Raw genomic sequence first — 17,229 nt, 5'->3', positions numbered from 1 at the left:
AAATGCTGCCCTCATCATGAATGAGACAGAAATCACCAGAACCAATGCTGGCTTAGTCTCTTGACACCACTACATTTACTAAGCACCTTTTACATGCTGTTCTTCTGCTAGATCCTAGAGATACAAAGATGAATAAGGATTGTTATGCAGAAATTAAGGGGTAACTGAGGTCTGACAGTCTGATTTCATGGAGGATCATGGTCAGAAAGGCAGTTCCTGACTTCCTCCAGCAGGATTGGGGATTTTGGGGGCCTGGAAGGAAGAATGAGATTGATAGGTGAGAATTATCCAGCATTGGGACTATGGAGATTAGAATGGATGAAAGATAAGATGAGGGAAGGAAGGGATTCAGGGGTGGGCAAGAGGTCATTTTTAACAGCAGAATCAAGACCATGGAAGAAAGGAAATGAGGTCAAAGAACTGGAGATTACAAGGAGGATGGAAGTAGGTGCAGAGAGACGGAGTCTATGAGAAAGATGGAAAGATGGAGCACGATGCTGAAAAAAGTTGCCCCTGTCCCCATGGATATTCTATTCTACTTGGAGGCTCAATTCAAGTATCACCTCCTGTGTGAAGCTTCACAGTCATTAGTGCTCCTTCCTACTTCAAATGACTTTATATTTAATTATCTCTCTTCCCCAGAAGAGTATGAGATTCTTGAGGACAAGGGCTAAGTTAGATCTTATCTTGCCGTCCCCTGCCTCCAGCTCATTTTCCTCCAATTAGCAGACACTTCATAAATTTGAAATCAGGAATATAGCAGAAAGAAAGTCAGAAATCCTGAATCATTTGGGTAGCTTTGCCACCTCCAGCCTTTATGATCTGGAGCAGGTCATTTAATTCGGGGTGGGGGGAATCTGTTAAATTCCATGTGTTAAATTCCAATTCTGAGCTATATGCTTTGTCAAATTCTTGACAGCTTTAAATTGACATTCCTCTGAAAGGAGATATTCTGGTCAGAGAAAGAGAATTCAGAGCATTGGATTTTTTTTTTAATATTTTAAACCCTTACAGGGGATAGGTAGGTGGCTCAGGGGTCTGAGAGCTTTGCCTGGAGACAGGAGGTCATAGATTCAAATCTGGTCTCAAATACTTCCTTGCTGTGTGATCCTGTGCAAGTCACTTAATCCACATTGAAAAAAAACTCAAGCAAACAAACAAACAAAAAACCCTTATTTTCCTTCTTGGAATCAATACTGTATAGGCAGAAGAGTGGTAAGGACTAGGCAATGGAGATTAAGTGACTTTGGAAAGCAGTAGATTCTCTCTCCCTTAAGGTCTTCAAACAAAGGCAGGACTATCATTTTTTTCTGGTATGTTGTACTGGGGATCTTTGTAGAGGCTGAACTGCGTGATGGAAGAAGTTGTTTCTAACTTTGAGATTCTGTAACTCGGCCCTCACTGAGCTAAGGACAGCTTGATTCAGTGGATCAGGATAGAATGCTTCATGGGGAGAACAAAGAACTAAGAGGCTATGGTGTTAGAAAAAAAAATTCTGAATTCTGAAGCTAGTGAGGATGGAATGGACAATGACATCCAAGAAGATGGGAAAATGTTCTTAAGGTCAGGAAAGGAGAGGGTATAATCAGAATATTACGGACTTCAAAGAAGGGGAATATGCTGAGTGATGGCAGAAAAGCCACAATTGAAAGGAAAACTGAGGAGTGTGTTGATTTCTCCCCCTTGTTCTTTGGGAAGTAGAAAAGGAGCAAGCCAGGTCTGGAAAGGATGGTGAAAGAGAAAAGTGGTATCCCTCTGGAGAAAGCTGAGTTTTAATAGGTTCTAGGACCTAGAGGAGGAAAGTAAGAGAAAGATGATGAAAAGGAGACTTCAGCAATAAAGTGTGTGCCGAAAGGGATGGGGGATTTAAAGGGCAGAGTAGATTGATTGGAAAATGGAAGTTTTTAATACAGAGCAAGGGCCAGTAAACTATAGTTCATGGACAAATAAATTTGTATTTGAAAATTCTTAGGTTACTGCAGACCAGGGTTTGCTGACCCCCAAGCAGAGAGGAAAACAATCTATAAAGCTTTTCCTTACCACCCAATTCAGTCTCCTTGTCATGCAGAAGACACTTTCTGCACTCACAAGATCAGTCTGATTCTTCCATGCACCATTCAGAACCAGCCCTTCAGCCACAGCAGTTAGAGTGCACCAAGAAAGTCCCACTTTACTGTTATTAAACTCCCTTTCACTTTCCCTACTATTCTTATTCACCTGTATTCATTCATTCAAAAAGCCCTTAAGTTTTTTCAATGTGGTAAGTGCTGGGGACACAAAAATAAAAATGTAAATCATCCCTGCTTCCAAGGTGCTTGCATTCTATTATTCTGGTGCCAGTCGAGCTCTATATGAATACATAGAAGAAATTAGCATCAAGCAGTTAAGTGGCACAATGGATAGAGAGCCAAAACTAGGAAGATCTGAGTTCAAATCCAGCCTCAGACACTTACTAGCTGTGTGACCCTGGACAAGGCACTTCACCCTGTTTGCCTCAGCTTCCTCATCTGTAAAATGAGCTGGAGAAGGAACAGCAGGCAAATAACCCTGATATCCTTGCCAAGAAAACCCCAAAGGGGGTCACAAAGAGTCAGACACAAGGGAAACAAAAGAACAATAAAAGTTCAAGTGACTTTCATCTTGAATTAATGGACCAACAAAGGAACTAAGCTAGGCATCCATCACTTGGCTGGGTATGATTTTCTACCCAGACTGATTATGCACCCATGCTCTTGAAGAATCTTGTGATAAGGGACCTTCAAGAGCAAGTTAAAACCATCCACTTTACAGAGGAGAAACCTGAGAATACCAGACAGGAAATGACTTGTACAAAGTAAATGAAATAGCAGAGGTAGGATCTGAACCTATGTTCTCTACCTCCAGAATTAGTACTCCTTCCACTATTCCATGCCTCCTCCCCTGAATTTCCTGCTTTTCTTCTTCCCAATACCTGTTGCTGTTGTTCAGTCCTTTCCATTGTGACTGACTCTTTGTGACCCTATTTAGGGTTTTCTTGGCAAAGATACTGGAGTGGTTAGCCTTTTGCTTCTCCAGCTCATTTTACAGATGAGGAAACTGAGGCAAACAAATTTAAGTGACTTGCCCAGGGTCACAAAGCCAGTAAGTATCTGAGGCCATATTTAGACTCAGGAAGATTCCTGATTCCAGGACTGGGGAGGGGGGAGGAACTATCCCCCCTTGCTTCCTTGCCCCATATCTAAAAGCTGTTAATTCTCTGAGGATGCCACCACATACATGGGCAAGAGAATACGAACTAAATATAGGGCCAGACAATGTGGCTGGGGGGGGGGGGAAATCTGAAACATGCTTAACGAAGCAAAGAAGGCAAATTGAACCTTTCCATCAAAGAGACAAAACCATTCTGAAAATGGCGATTAAGTACGTCAGATGAGCCATCAAGTGTTGTTTTATTGTTCACCGATTACTGAATCACTTGGCAATGTTTCATTCACAGGAAAAAAAAAACATTCTTGTGAGAGTGAAAAATCAGAATATATCAAAAACACAGAAAGCTAGGTTGGGTTTGGGGTCATGCAGCCATGAGCTAAGTTCAACTTAAGACAGAAATTTCCAATGGTTGACAATGAGGGTCACAGCAAAGCATCCAGCTGGGGTGAAGTCATCATGCATTCAAGACACAAAATGGATGTTATTGGTGAGTCTATGAGCTGAACAATACTTACAGGGTTACAAGGTTACCTGACTTTTTAAAATTTCCAAGCAGCTAACAATTAAGAAAACAAGAGACATTCATTTGAATGGCAAGTTTTCCTCTAATACAAATATTGCCACAAACATATAAAAAAAAACATTATCATGAAGCAGACAGTACATATATTTCCCTTCCCTTATTCTTTTTTAAAGAATAACTCACAAATAAGAGCTGCTCCTGACTAAATTTTAATGCCAAAATAATAACAGACAAAGCTATCTTTCAAAAGAAGCCAACAGAGGGGGAAAAAAGGCAAAAACAAAAACATTGCACATCGCATTACTGTCAATCTCTTCAACTGTGCAAGTAGAATGGGTCTGCATTTCAGCACTCCCTTCCACCCTCAGCATGTCAATCAACCACTTATAAGGGAGGATGTTCAGTTTCACAAAACAGCACAGAATCCAATAATAGCAGACTTCAATTAGATAGTATGGGGCTTGAAGGGAGAGCCAGCACACACTGAGCCACAAATGCAGAAGGGGCTGCACACACATTCCAAGACAACCACTTTCACATCCCAGAAAGGTCCAGGGAAAAAAGCACAGAAGCCATAGCAGCCACCACTATGACGCAGAGAGGGCCAGAATGCTCTTTGTGGCTTGGCTGCTCTATTTCACCCGTTTGGGTCAAGAGCTCAAAGGCATCTTCAGAACTGCCAGCAGTTATCACCCAGACGTGTAGACAGATGTTCAGCACATTTTCCTCTTTGTTTATCAAGTGTGCACATGAGTAAATGCCCCAAAGTTCATTTTTTAAAGAGCAAAACATTAAATGTTTTAACAGGTAGAGGAGGGAAAACACAGAAAACGGATAAAATGCAAAAGCAAAAATTCTTTAGAGGTTGGGAACCTTTCCAAATACTAAAAATGGAAGCTGCCCTAGTATATTTAAGCTGGAACATGGTGCTATAATCAGAACTTCTTAAGGATATTCAATATCAACAATAAAAATTAATAAGGACAAAAATAAGAAAAATTCCAGAGTTGTATTCACAAGGTGGAGGCATTTGCAGCATAAAAATGGGCAAAGAAGAAAGGGTTCCGTTGCTGTATTGTCTCTTCATGACTCTGTTGGAGGTTTTCTTGGCAAAGACACTGGAGTGGTTTCCATTTCTTTTTCCAGCTCATTTTACAAATGAGGAAACTGAGGCTAAGGAATAAGAGGTGGATTTTGCAGGATCATAGATTTAGAGCTAAAGGGACCCTAAAAGCCAACCAGTCCAGCCTTTTATTTTATAGATGAGGAACCTGAGGCCCACAGAAGTTATGTGATTTACCAAAGTCATACAGCTTTTAGAATCCACACACAGGATCATAAATAAATAGGTCACTGTTTAAACTCCTAAAAGGCAAGAAATGTCAAAGACACTCTCTTAAGGTAAAAATTTGAGTAAAGAGGACAAACTGAAGGTTTTGTAAAGAGAAAAAGAAACCTTAACCCAGAATTTGTTCTTATAAAGTTAGTTGAATCTAAGAGAAAAAAAAAAACAACTTAATGGAGATTTCACAATGAACAAGAAAACACTATTTTGAACTACTAGATATTTTAATGCTTTGTATTTGCCCTTAGAACTTAAGGCATACTGAAAAGAACTGAGGCTTCTTTTGATGGCTCACATTCCTTCAGGGCCTCTGGTGTCATCATTCTGAATGGTGGCCACAATCCCTTAATATAGCGGATATGAACATGATTAGGAAAATGAGTAAAAACTGCAGTAACCTTGATTAACCCTAGGACATACCCGGGAAGTTATTTCTGCAGATATTCCAGATACCTGCCCAATTTGGGGGGATTTGTGCCTCTCTGCCTTAAAACATAAGCACAGATAAAATTCAGATTAATTATTGCTATGGAAAGGCAGATCTGGTTTGATATGAGGAAAGACTTCCTAAGATTTTAAGCTGTCCAAAAATAGAATCAGCTTTCCAGAAATGTAGAGAGTTTCACAACCTAGCATAATTATGGAAGCTGGAAGACAACTTCAAAGGAATATTGTTGAAGGGATTCCTGTTCAAGTAGGTTAGACTAGACAGGTTCAGTGGACCTTTCCAAATTCTGAGTTTCTGTGATTTTATGAGGACTTTCATTAGTTATATTTTATATGGTTAGCTTGGGCTTCCTTTGTCAATTTAGGCTTAAACCTTAATTCTAGGAAATAGCCTTAATTAAATATGAATAGTGGTATTAGAAATGCTCAGTGAATTATCACCTATTTGTAAATGCTGAGTACAAGTCCATTTATAAAGCCTTTGGTTATAAAACCCTCCTCCTCTGCCAACATAAAACAAGAAGTCTCTAGAAACTAAAAAAGTCATGGTGGAACCCAAGCAGGAGCTCAGCAGCAGGAACTCTGGTCCCTAGAAGGTAGCCTGCAGCATTGTAGATAGATGGGCTAGAATGAACTGAGCCAAAGGGGAGGAGAGATTTTAAGAACCTAAAGAGTCCAAGGACAATCTATATGGGAAAAGAGGGGGAAAGGGAGCTTCCTGAGCTTGATCAAGAGTTACCTTGGGTTAGGAATTGTGAAAACAAGGCACTTAACTTGGACTGTCTCCTGAGAACACATAGTTCTTGAAGATAGCCCTGGATCAATCTGCAGAAAGTAAGATATCTTAATATTTGAAGTGAGAAGGAGATAGAGGGAAACAACTTTGGAAATAAAGGAAAACTGGGATCTGGATACCAAAAATTTTAAAGAAAGAAAATATCTTAAATCAAGGGCGGTAAATAATTAACAACTACCACATGGGACAGACGAGTAGAGTTAATTTGTTGCTCAGCAGCAGCTCCATGATGAAGTAAAAGACTGATGATATGGGTTAAAATTAGTGTTAGTACCACTTAACTCTAAAAATCACCAGCTCCATATTACTCCCCTCCAAATACAACCAACCTCTCCCCAATATCTTCTGTCCACAACATCCATTTAATCAGTCCTACTCCTCATTCTCACCTGAACCTTCAAACCCTCAAATCCTTCCCACATTGGTCCTCCCTAACTGTTCTGTGATTCTTCCCCAATCTCAGCATCAGAGTTGGTAACTCATTTTCAAATCACTAGCATACCAGACTCCCTGAACCTTTTAGTAGGACTGTCGTGCAATTCCCTGTCCTAGATAGTATCTGTTTCATTAACCTTTGCTTCTAGAACATAGACTATTACTAGAGAAAAAAGTCCCATTATCTTGTCATTAGTCTCTGACTATCCAAATATCTTTCTTTTCCTTATTCTTCACTTAGGCTCAAGGCTCATTTTTTCAACTGTCTATAGAAAAGGTTCACTTGGATATTTCACTATCACCCCAAATTTAACAGATAAGAAATATATCTCATTGTCTTCCTCCCCAAATGGGATTTTCTACCAATTTCTCTCAGTGATACCAATGTTCTCTCTGTCTCCTAAGGTTGAAACCTTAGAGTCAATTTCAATCCATCCTCTTTTATCTCCCACAAATCTTATTCATTCTTTCTTTTTCTTTTTAAAAATCCTTTCTTCCTTTACATTTCTCTCATCCAAGTAATCATTCAATCAACAAGTACTTACTAAGAACCCAGTATGTGTTAGGCACTGTGCTATACCCTGATTATAGAAAATACAAGAATAAAATTGCTCCAGCCGTCAAGGAGCTTTTAGCAAGAATTTCATCATTTTAATCCCGGATTTTAATCCCTTTTCAATATTAATCCATATAGTTCTACAGAGATACCAGATTATTAACAATTGTTATTCCTATGCCCAAGGATCTAGAATGGTTCCATACTCTCCTTCAATCAAGTTCACATTACTAAAGTCTACATTTAAAGCCATCCAATAGCTGAATTCAGCACCTATCCACCCTTGTCACCCATTTTTCCTCAATGCAAACCTTTTTGTTAGTACAATATCATTACTGACTCTGATTCACTGATTAAATTTATAATAAAAAATTATAATTGTCAAAACATTGAACGATTTTGCCCTTACTTTTTAATAGTATCAATATCTCTGTGAACATACATACCTCTTTTGGTAATGACACTAATTTGTTTCTGTCTGCATTCAAGTTGCTCAACTTCTTTAGTTTTCCAATGCTTTTGGGTAACGCCTGTTTTAATAACAACAATTTATTATTGTTAAGAAAATGTGCTTTATTTACTACCTATACCAAGAGAGTTTCAAAAAATTCACAAAGACTAATTTTTCAAGAGAAAACAATAGTTATTCCTTAGCTGAAGGCCTTAATGTGCATATTATATTTGTGATTCCTAATATATTTCAAGTTATCATACTATTATTATGCTAGTTCTTACATTACATGGACCTTTACATGGGGCATAAGTTTGAGTAGGCTGTGCTCTGAAATTAAAAAACGCGACTAACATAAGTCTAATTCTCAATTCTGGCAATAAGAAATGATTAATAATAATAATAATAATAATAAATAGGCTTTATTTAGCCTAGCTTCAAAGCTTATAAAGCACTTATAAATATTAACACATTATTCTTACAACCACCCTGGGAGGTAAGCGCTATTATTATCCCCATTTTTCAGATGAGAAAAACTGAGGTTGGCAGCAGTTAAGTGACTTACACAGGGTCACATGCTAGTGTCTGAGGACAGGTGATGATAGCATTTATATGCTTCCTATGTATTGCACTTATGTGAGCCAGGCACTCTGCTAAGCACTTTATGATTATTTTCTCATTTGATCCTCACAACAACTCTAGGAACTAGGTACTATTATTTCCCTCATTTTTATTGATAAAGAAACTGAAGCAAACAGGTTAAGTGACTTGCCTGAGGTCACACAGCTAGTAAGGATCTGAGGTTGGATTTTATTCGGGACTCTCTAAATCCATGCCTAAGGTTCTATCCACTGTGCCACCTGCCTGAAAGGAAATACCTCACAATAAAAGAGATGCTACTAATACCCAATAGGACACAAATCCCACCTTTCTGGGGCTAGGATCATAGATTTAGAGCTCAGAAGGGTCATAAAGGACAATGACTTGAGCCTCTGAAGCTTGAACCCAGGTCCTTTGGTTAAAAATTCTGGGCTCTTTCCACTGGACTACACTGCCTCCCTATCCTGGGACAGCAATGTAGAAAGTATCCTGGAAGGCACACAGCTGAGTCTGCCACTTGGAGTACTGATCAGGGTCAGGCACAGAAGGTCACAGGAAGAGTGATATATAGGAAAAATAAAGTATAACGAAAGAAAATTATTAAGATGATGCTAAATTGGCTATGTTCAGAAGATCTGGAATTTTTTTTAACATTTAATAATTTTTATTTTTTAGAAAAGTTAATATGGTTACATGATTCATGCTCTTACTTTCCCCTTCACCCCCCGACCTCCCTCCCAACCCCCCATAGCTGATGCGCATTTCCACTGGTTTTAACATGTATCATTGATCAAGACCCATTTCCAAATTGTTGTTAGTTGCATTGGTGTGGTAATTTTGAGTCTACATCCCCAATCATGTCCACCTCAACCCATGCGTTCAAGCAGTTGTTTTTAGAAGATCTGAAATTTTTACAAAAAGTAAAACCCTGTTTGGTCATAAAGAGTTTTTTCATCTAAAATTGTAAATTACTAAGCAAAAAAGTTGGTAATTTTCTCCATACATGGCAGAAAGTCATAGTATAAGCTACAGGATTTGAAATGTTACCAAATGACTCCTCCTGCCCCCCCAACACTGTCTGCTTCAGCATGTTTGCCCCTAAATTTGCTGTCTCTTATTGGGTACAATCTACAGCCTTCCTTGTACCTCTTTTATTGACTTTCTATGGAACCATCAGAAAATCAGAGAATCAGAACTGAGAGTTCCAAGGTCGTCTAGTTCAATCCTCTTGTTTTATAGCAGTTAGGTCCATAAGCTTGTCCGAAGTCATACAAATAGTGCTGAAAGTAGGATTTGAACCAAGTTCGTCTGACATTACACTACCCATATGGTGTGGAGGAAAGAACAAAAGGAGGTAGCAGGGACTACTATGAAGAAAAGAAAGAAAATGAAAAGAGAAGAATGAAAGGAATAGAAAGAAAGTAGAAAAAGTCCTGGAGAAGATATGAGAAGGAAGAAAGAGAAAAGTGGCCAAAAAAAAAAATGAAATGAATAAAAAAAGCAATTATTGAAAGAAAAAACTTACTAGAAGTTGGGAAAATAGATGGCTCAATGGATAGAAAGCCAGACCTGGATATGGGAGGATGACCTGAATTTAAATCCTGCTTCACTTAACTTCTCTGTGTTTCAGTCAGTGGGAATTGGCATAGAGGGGCTAGAAGGTCCCTTCCAACTCTAAATCTATGTTCCAGGGACAGGGAAAGGCAGCAGTAGTAAAGAGAGCTATCCCTGCCATTTGCAGTTTTTCTTAGTCTCAAGGTTCCACAGTAGTGAGAGCTGCCAAGGTATTAACACCAGCTCATCAAAGTGTCTGATTAATGGGATCTTACCTGGTAAGGCAAGTCTTTCACCTGCTGGCAGATGAAATTGTTTCTAATGTGTCTATCACAAAGCTACTGAGCCATCAAGCCTGGAGCATTCCATGCACCTAGGATGTTTTTAGAGACTAAAGAGCTCCAGTCCCAAGGGGCAGTATAAACTAGAGTTCAAGCTTACTACACAAACCAGGTAAAGTCTTACAATATGACACATCATCATTCTATCATTCAACAAGCATTTCTTTGTTTTTATGCAGTCATTTTTTTCAGTCATTTCTGACCCTAAATGACCCTATTTGGGGTTTGCTTGTCAAAGACATTAGAGTGGTTTGCCATTTCCTTCTCCATATCACTTTACAGATGAGGAAACTGAGGCAAATAAGGTTATGCAACTTGCCCAGGGTTACACAGCTAGTGTCTGAGACTGAATTTGAACTCAGGAAAATGTCTTGCTGACTTCAGGCTCAGTGCTCTATTCCCCTTGCTGTTCCATTTCTTATCCTCTAAGAGAGGATCAAAAAGAAAGGGGGGGAAATGTGAGATAGCCCTTACCTTTCTTATGGTGAAAACTGAGCAGAGTTATCCTACATTAAATATATAATTTTCTAATTTCCTCCTAACACCTTCAAAGAACCTTCCTTCTAATGGGGGAAATAAATCAGAGTAGACAGAAAAAAAAAACTTTAGAGGGGAAGATCTTAACAGGTCAGGTATGAGAATGGGAAAAACACTAGACTAGAAGTCAGAAGAGATAAACTGGAAGCCCCAAGGCCCATGTTCAAATTCCTGTTGTGCCACTGCATTTTACCAGTGACCTGTGGTATTTAAGACAAATCAGTTAACCTCTCTAAGCCTCAGTCTCCTTATCTGTAAAAAATTGAGGAGGTTGAATTAGATGACCTCTAAAGTACTTCCTTTCTCTAGATCTATGATCCTATGAACTCTGCCACTAAATCACTGTATAATCTTGAGCAAGGGCTTTAAGCCCCTCTTTAAACTTAGTTTTCTCATCAGTAAAATGAAGGATTTGGACTAGATGACATGTAAACTCTTTCTTACTCTAAAAATGTGCAAATCTCTGGTTATTCTGGCCAAGTGGCCAATTGAATGACCTGATTTTTAAAAAAATGTGACTGTATTTTTTCTACAATACATGGATGCAACTTGTGAAATGACATTTAGGAAAATTATTCCAAAATGTCATTTTCAATAGCAAAATCATTACAGTAAAATGTCATTAACAAAGACAAACTGAGAGGGATAATCTAAATTTATGAAAGGTTTCCATTATTTTAATGAGTTTTCACTTTTGCAAAAAAAAGAAAAAGCATAGCATCATTATTATTTAGAGAATGGGCTTTGATTAATAACAATACTTTGAAATAAGTATTTTCTAAGTCACTTAAGCACTAAGGGCTGAAACACACTATTCTCTAAACCAGTGATGGGCAAACTTTTTAAAGAGGGGACCAAAAGAAAGGAAATGCTCCTCTGTCAGTCTGTTTCTAAGGCAACTCTTTTGAAGTTTCATTGTATTGTAACCTACTCATTGTATTCGTCAGATTAGGAATAATGTCAAGGGGGGTGGATAGAACATTTCAGGGGGCTGCATCTGGCCCATAGGCCCTAGTTTGCCCATCACTGGTCTAAACAGTTAAAATACTTACTTTAAAAAGGATGTAAAGAATAGGCAAATCTTTTCTTTAGAGCCAGTAAAAAGGTCGCTTTAGTCCAGTGGACACCAACAATTTCATGGAGTCTGACCTAAGGAGATTTCACTGACTAGCCAAGGCTGTGTATGTGCCTCCCTCCCTGCCATAAGAAGCAACAGAACTGAATAGCATGGTCCCACTCACCAGAAGTTGATTTTCAGTCAGAACAAGCTCAGTGAGACTTTCACATTCTCCAACTGCTTCTGTTAGTTGCACAAGTCTATTCTGATCAGCCTTTAAGATGGACAGTTTCTTTAACTTTCCTATAAGAATATAATTTCAAAATAAGTAGAAAGCATCAGATGGAGAAGAACTGGGGTGGGGAACAGTCAAGTACAAAGTGTCCCAAAAGTCTTAATGTGGTTTCAAGCATTAAAGTGAAAAACCTTACTTAAGTTTTAATTTAGGACTTAATTTAAGGAAGTCCTGTCTCTGACACATACTGGCTAAGAGTCTAAGTTATAGAAGAGTTGCTGTACTGAGTGACATTGATAAAGGGAGTTTCCATACCAGGAATTCATTGCTTTGATGAACCCCCTCAGGCCCAGACGAAGGGAAGGAAAAAGCTTCAGTTAGTTGTTCTTTGATCAAACACTCAATGTTTTATTCATGCTGGCACGGGAGAGGGCATTTTTTAGTATTAGTTCACTCAGCTTCTTAAATTATGAAAAGATATTTTATTTACCAAATTTAAAACTGATTCTTGAACAGTAGATTAAAATAGCACAGTAGCTACCAAGCAATTACTCTGAAATGTCAAAAGTGGTATGTACTTCCTTCTTATCTCCACCTCTTAGAATCCTTAGATTCCTTCAGGGCATAACTCAAGGGCTACCTCCTACATGAAGGCTTTCTTTATTCCTCTATTTAATAGAAGACTCTCCCTTTTAAAATTATTTCTTTATTACTTTGCATTTACTTAAGAGGGCACATGTGATTTCCTCCTGGGAGAAAGTTATCTTCCTGAGGGCAAAGAATGTTTTGTCTTTATATCTCCGGGGTCTATCATAGTACCTTGCTTATTAATAAATGTTTGTTCAATTGAACTTTTCAAGGAATGCCTTCCTTTTCTTTATATCTGTATCACTGCTAGGAACTAGAGGAGATACAAAACTAAAGATAAATAAGACAGTCATACCAAATGAATGAATGAATGAATGAATGAGTGAATTACAGGCAAGAAAATTTAAAGAATTTCTCTCTCTGTCAAGGGCAATACAATAGGGCTTCATTTAACACAGCTAATATATTCCAAGTCTTCGAGTAAGTTGACAATTGCACCTAATAGTGAACCCTGTTATTTAATAAGTATTTCTTATAGGAATATACCTAGGTACTTTGCAACTTTTCTTGGGTTTATCAGAGCCACCAGCATCACTACTACTCCTGTATTTTGGGGCCATTATTAGTAAATAAATAATGCTTTTGAAACAAAGAGAAGCACTGCTCTGATGCAGATTGTTACAAGTGAGAACTCCAGACAGACAGATGTGGTAGCTAAAACAATGTAATGACTCACACTAAAGCTTTTCAGAATGAGAATGAGCATGATTGGGTGAACTGTCAAGTGACACTTTGCCCTCTTGGGAAAATGGCTCAGATTTACTTTAGTGCATGATTTAAAATTTGATTTGATGTATTTTTCTGCTATTATTTTTTCAATTGCCAAACTCAAATATCTGAATTCCTATGTGTTAAGTTTGCACAGAACAGTCCTAAGTGCTGTTTTTCAAGCCATCTATGATCAAAACCTCCAAATTATCCTTGAAACTTCACTCTCTTCCATCTCCCATAGCTAATATAATGCACATCCCAAAAGTCTGTGCAGTTTTAAGCTATAGTAGTTTGGGGGACAGTGTCCTAAAAAAATTAATGCAGTAAAATTGCACTGTATTTTTAAATCTTGACATTCTATCTTAATATTTCTTGCTTCGGTCCCCTTTTGTTCACTGCATATCATAATCATCCTAGCTGAATTCTCCATTACTTTTAGTCTGGACTATCCAGCCTCCTAATTAGCCTCCCAGAATTCTAACCTTTTAAATCTCTTCTCCCCACAACTGCTAAATGAGTATTTCTTTTTTTTTTTTTTTAAACCCTTACCTTCTGTCTCAGAATTAATACCATGTATTGGTTTCAAGGCAGAAGTGTGGTAAGGGCTAGGCAATGGGGGTTAAGTAACTTGCCCAGGGTCACACAGCTAGGAAGTGTCTGAGACCAGATTTGAACCAAGAACCTCCCTCTAGGGCTGGCTCTCAATCCCCTGAGCCACCCAGTTGCCCCCTAAATGAATATTTCTAAAGCATATTTTGGATCATGTTATTCCCCTACTAAAAAAGTTTCAGTGGCTCCCCACTGTCAAAGAAGTCTTAATATCTGACATATAAGACCCTTCTGAATCCATATTATCTCACAAACTCTAAAATCCAGCCAAGAGATCTAATTGATGTTCCCACTCCACAAAACCTTCTTACCTTTGGTGCAGACTCTCCCCTCCACCTGAAATACTCTCCTTTACTTCTGTTCTTGGAATTTCAAGGCTTAGTCCAGAAGTCACCTCCTTTGAGAGGATTTTCCTTATTCTCACACTTGTTATGTTCCACATGAAATTATTCTATCTATAGATTTAGATATGTTACATATATACCTACATAATGGTACCTATAGCTATATTTTAAATCTTTACTTTCTATCTTAAAATCGATACTAAATATTGGTTCCACGGCAGAAGAGTGGTAAGGACTGGGCAACTAGAGTTGAGGCCAGATTTGAATCCAGATCCTCCCAAGTCCTGGCCTGGCACTCTATCCACTGTTCTAATTAGCTGCCTACACGCACACACGCACACACACACACACGCACACACACACACACACATTTTTAAAAATACAGGGGGCAGCTGGGTAGCTCAGTGGAGTGAGAGTCAGGCCTAGAGACAGGAGGTCCTAGGTTCAAACCCGGCCTCAGCCACTTCCCAGCTGTGTGACCCTGGGCAAGTCACTTGACCCCCATTGCCCACCCTTACCAATCTTCCACCTATGAGACAATACACCGAAGTACAAGGGTTTAAAAAAAATACATACATATATGCATCTGTACATTTATGTATATATTTTTAAATTCTTGTATTTACTTATCTTTGAATATTTTGTATCCCTCCACAAGGTTCTTGAGGGAGCAGAAATAAGGCTTTTGCAATTTATATGCTCCACAGTCTAGGACACTCAGTGCTAATAAGTGCTTGAATGTTAACAGAAAGCTTAATGAAATGTACCACATTGGATTTTTGGGAAATTTTTAGGCAAGGGAGAGGTATTCAAACTAATGGTGAGAAATAATAATAGCTAACATTTACATAGTATTTACTACATATCAGGTACTTTGCTAAGTACTTAACAATCATTATCTCACTGAATCCTCACAACAACACTGGGAGGTAAATGCTATTAATATTCCTATTTTATAATCAAGGAAACTGAAGCAAATACAGCACCTCTAAGTTAAGTGAGTTAAAATATGTAAAGTGCTTTGTGAGTCTTATTATTGTTTTTCAACTTTTTCAGTTCTGCCTGACTCCTCATGACCCCTTTTGGGGTTTTCTTGGCAAAAATGCCGGAGTGGTTTGCCATTTCCTTCTCCAGCTCATTTTATAGATGAGGAAACTGAGGCAGCCGAGGTTAAGTAACTTACCCAGGGTCACATAGCTAGTAAATATCTGATGCTATATTTGAACCCCAGTCTTCCTGACTCCAGACCTAGTACTCTATCTACTGAACCACTGAGATGCCCATGAGGCAATTAGGTGGCCCAGCTGTATAGAATGTTGGACTTGGACTCGAGAAAAATTGAGTTTGTATCTATTAGAAGAAACTTCCACTATTTAAAATAATATTATAATGTGTATTGCTAAGTGTAAACATTTGACGCTTCAAAAGCTGCTTCATAGAAAATGGACATTTATGATGAAGTAAAGGAGAGAGGAGACTTTGCTGAGAGGCATTTTGGCAGAGTGTGACAAGTCTTGGACTTGAAGCATCAAAGGTTGGGTTTAAGTCTTGGTCCTACCATTTAAAGTTCACAGCTGTAAGCAAGTTAATTAGGCTCTCAGGATTAGTTGTCTTTTTCTTTCTTTTTTTTACATTTATTTATTTATTTTGAATATTTTTCCATGGTTACATGATTCATGATTTTTCCCATCCCTCTTTCCTCCCTCCGCCCTGAGCTGACAAACAGTTCCACTGGGTTATACTCAGGATTAGTTTTCTAATAAATAAAATAGAGATTATGATGCTTTCCTTCCTTACCTACCTCATCGAGTGAAAGAAACATAAGATCACAGTTTTGGAGATGGAAGGATTCTCAGAAGCCAGCTAGTCCAACCACCTCCTTTTACAGAGTAGAAAAATGAGGTCCAGAGAGGTGGCTGCTAACAGATTTGAACTCAGGCACTAAGCTATTTCTGATTATTGTGAGGAAAACACAGTATAAACCATACGTTTTTTTCTTTTTTGCAACCTTTACCTTCTGTTTTGAATCAATACTATCATTTACAAGGCAGGAAGGGCTGGACAACTGGTGTTAAGTGACTTGTCCAGGGTCACACAGCTAGGAAGTATCTGAAGTCAGATTTCACTGTGTAAATTTTAAGACACTCTAAATGAAATTACTGTAAATCAGGTCTAGGAAAAGAAAAGAATGAAAGGGCCCTTTGCTGTTTGCTGAGAACAGTCAAGATTAATGAGCCCTTTCCACAGTAAAGTCAGAATACAGTCTCTACCTTAAAGATGAGACAATCACCCTGGAGGAAAAGAGCGTCAGGTTCATCTGGTGTAGCCCTGTCACAGAGAGTGGAAGCAACTGTTTTGTTGTCAAAAGGTTCCACTGGATCCTTGTGCAAGCCTGTGCAATCATTAATTCTGTAATGATGTTCCCAAGGGCTTCCCTGTGTGATAGCACATCGCCATTAACTATACAATGCATGCAAAACCCCTTCCTGTCTAACTTCAGGATTTTCTATAGCTTCCAGGTTTTTCTGTCTTTCTTTCTTTTTTTAAATCATTTTTTAGGGAGAGAGTGAAGGTTCAAACTCGTGGTTTAATTTGTGTAAGAGAGAGCCCACATGACTCAGAATGGGGAGCCTATACTGTCAGAGAGATGCCTGGGGTACCAAGTGATTAGAGATATTCCCAGTGACACATAAGCCAGTTATGTGTCATAAGTGGGACCCACGGAACCAGGTTTTTTCCACTCTGAGGCCAATGCTTATTCATTCACTCCAAGTCTCTCATCTATTACCAGAGGATGCTTAATTCTCAATGAATGCTTCATCTTACATTTTCAAAATTTTGGTTTTCTTTT

General features: G+C 38.5%; 1 protein-coding gene across 1 annotated transcript in view; it reads right to left on the bottom strand.

The window, feature by feature from the left end:
• Positions 1 to 17,229, bottom strand: part of LRRC1 (leucine rich repeat containing 1) — a 219,930-nt gene that overhangs the window by 23,571 nt on the left and 179,130 nt on the right. Inside the window, exons 9-10 of the mRNA XM_044675349.1 lie at positions 12,016 to 12,134; positions 7,738 to 7,821 (exon numbers count right to left, since the gene is read on the bottom strand). Of these exons, the coding sequence (XP_044531284.1) occupies positions 7,738 to 7,821; positions 12,016 to 12,134 (203 nt within the window). The remainder of the gene's footprint in view (positions 1 to 7,737; positions 7,822 to 12,015; positions 12,135 to 17,229) is intronic.

Source organism: Gracilinanus agilis, chromosome 4 (genome assembly GCF_016433145.1).
Source record: "Gracilinanus agilis isolate LMUSP501 chromosome 4, AgileGrace, whole genome shotgun sequence".
Lineage (NCBI taxonomy): Eukaryota > Metazoa > Chordata > Mammalia > Didelphimorphia > Didelphidae > Gracilinanus > Gracilinanus agilis.
Note: the sequence above shows the minus strand (reverse complement) of the source record. Positions and strands in the feature narration are given on the sequence as shown.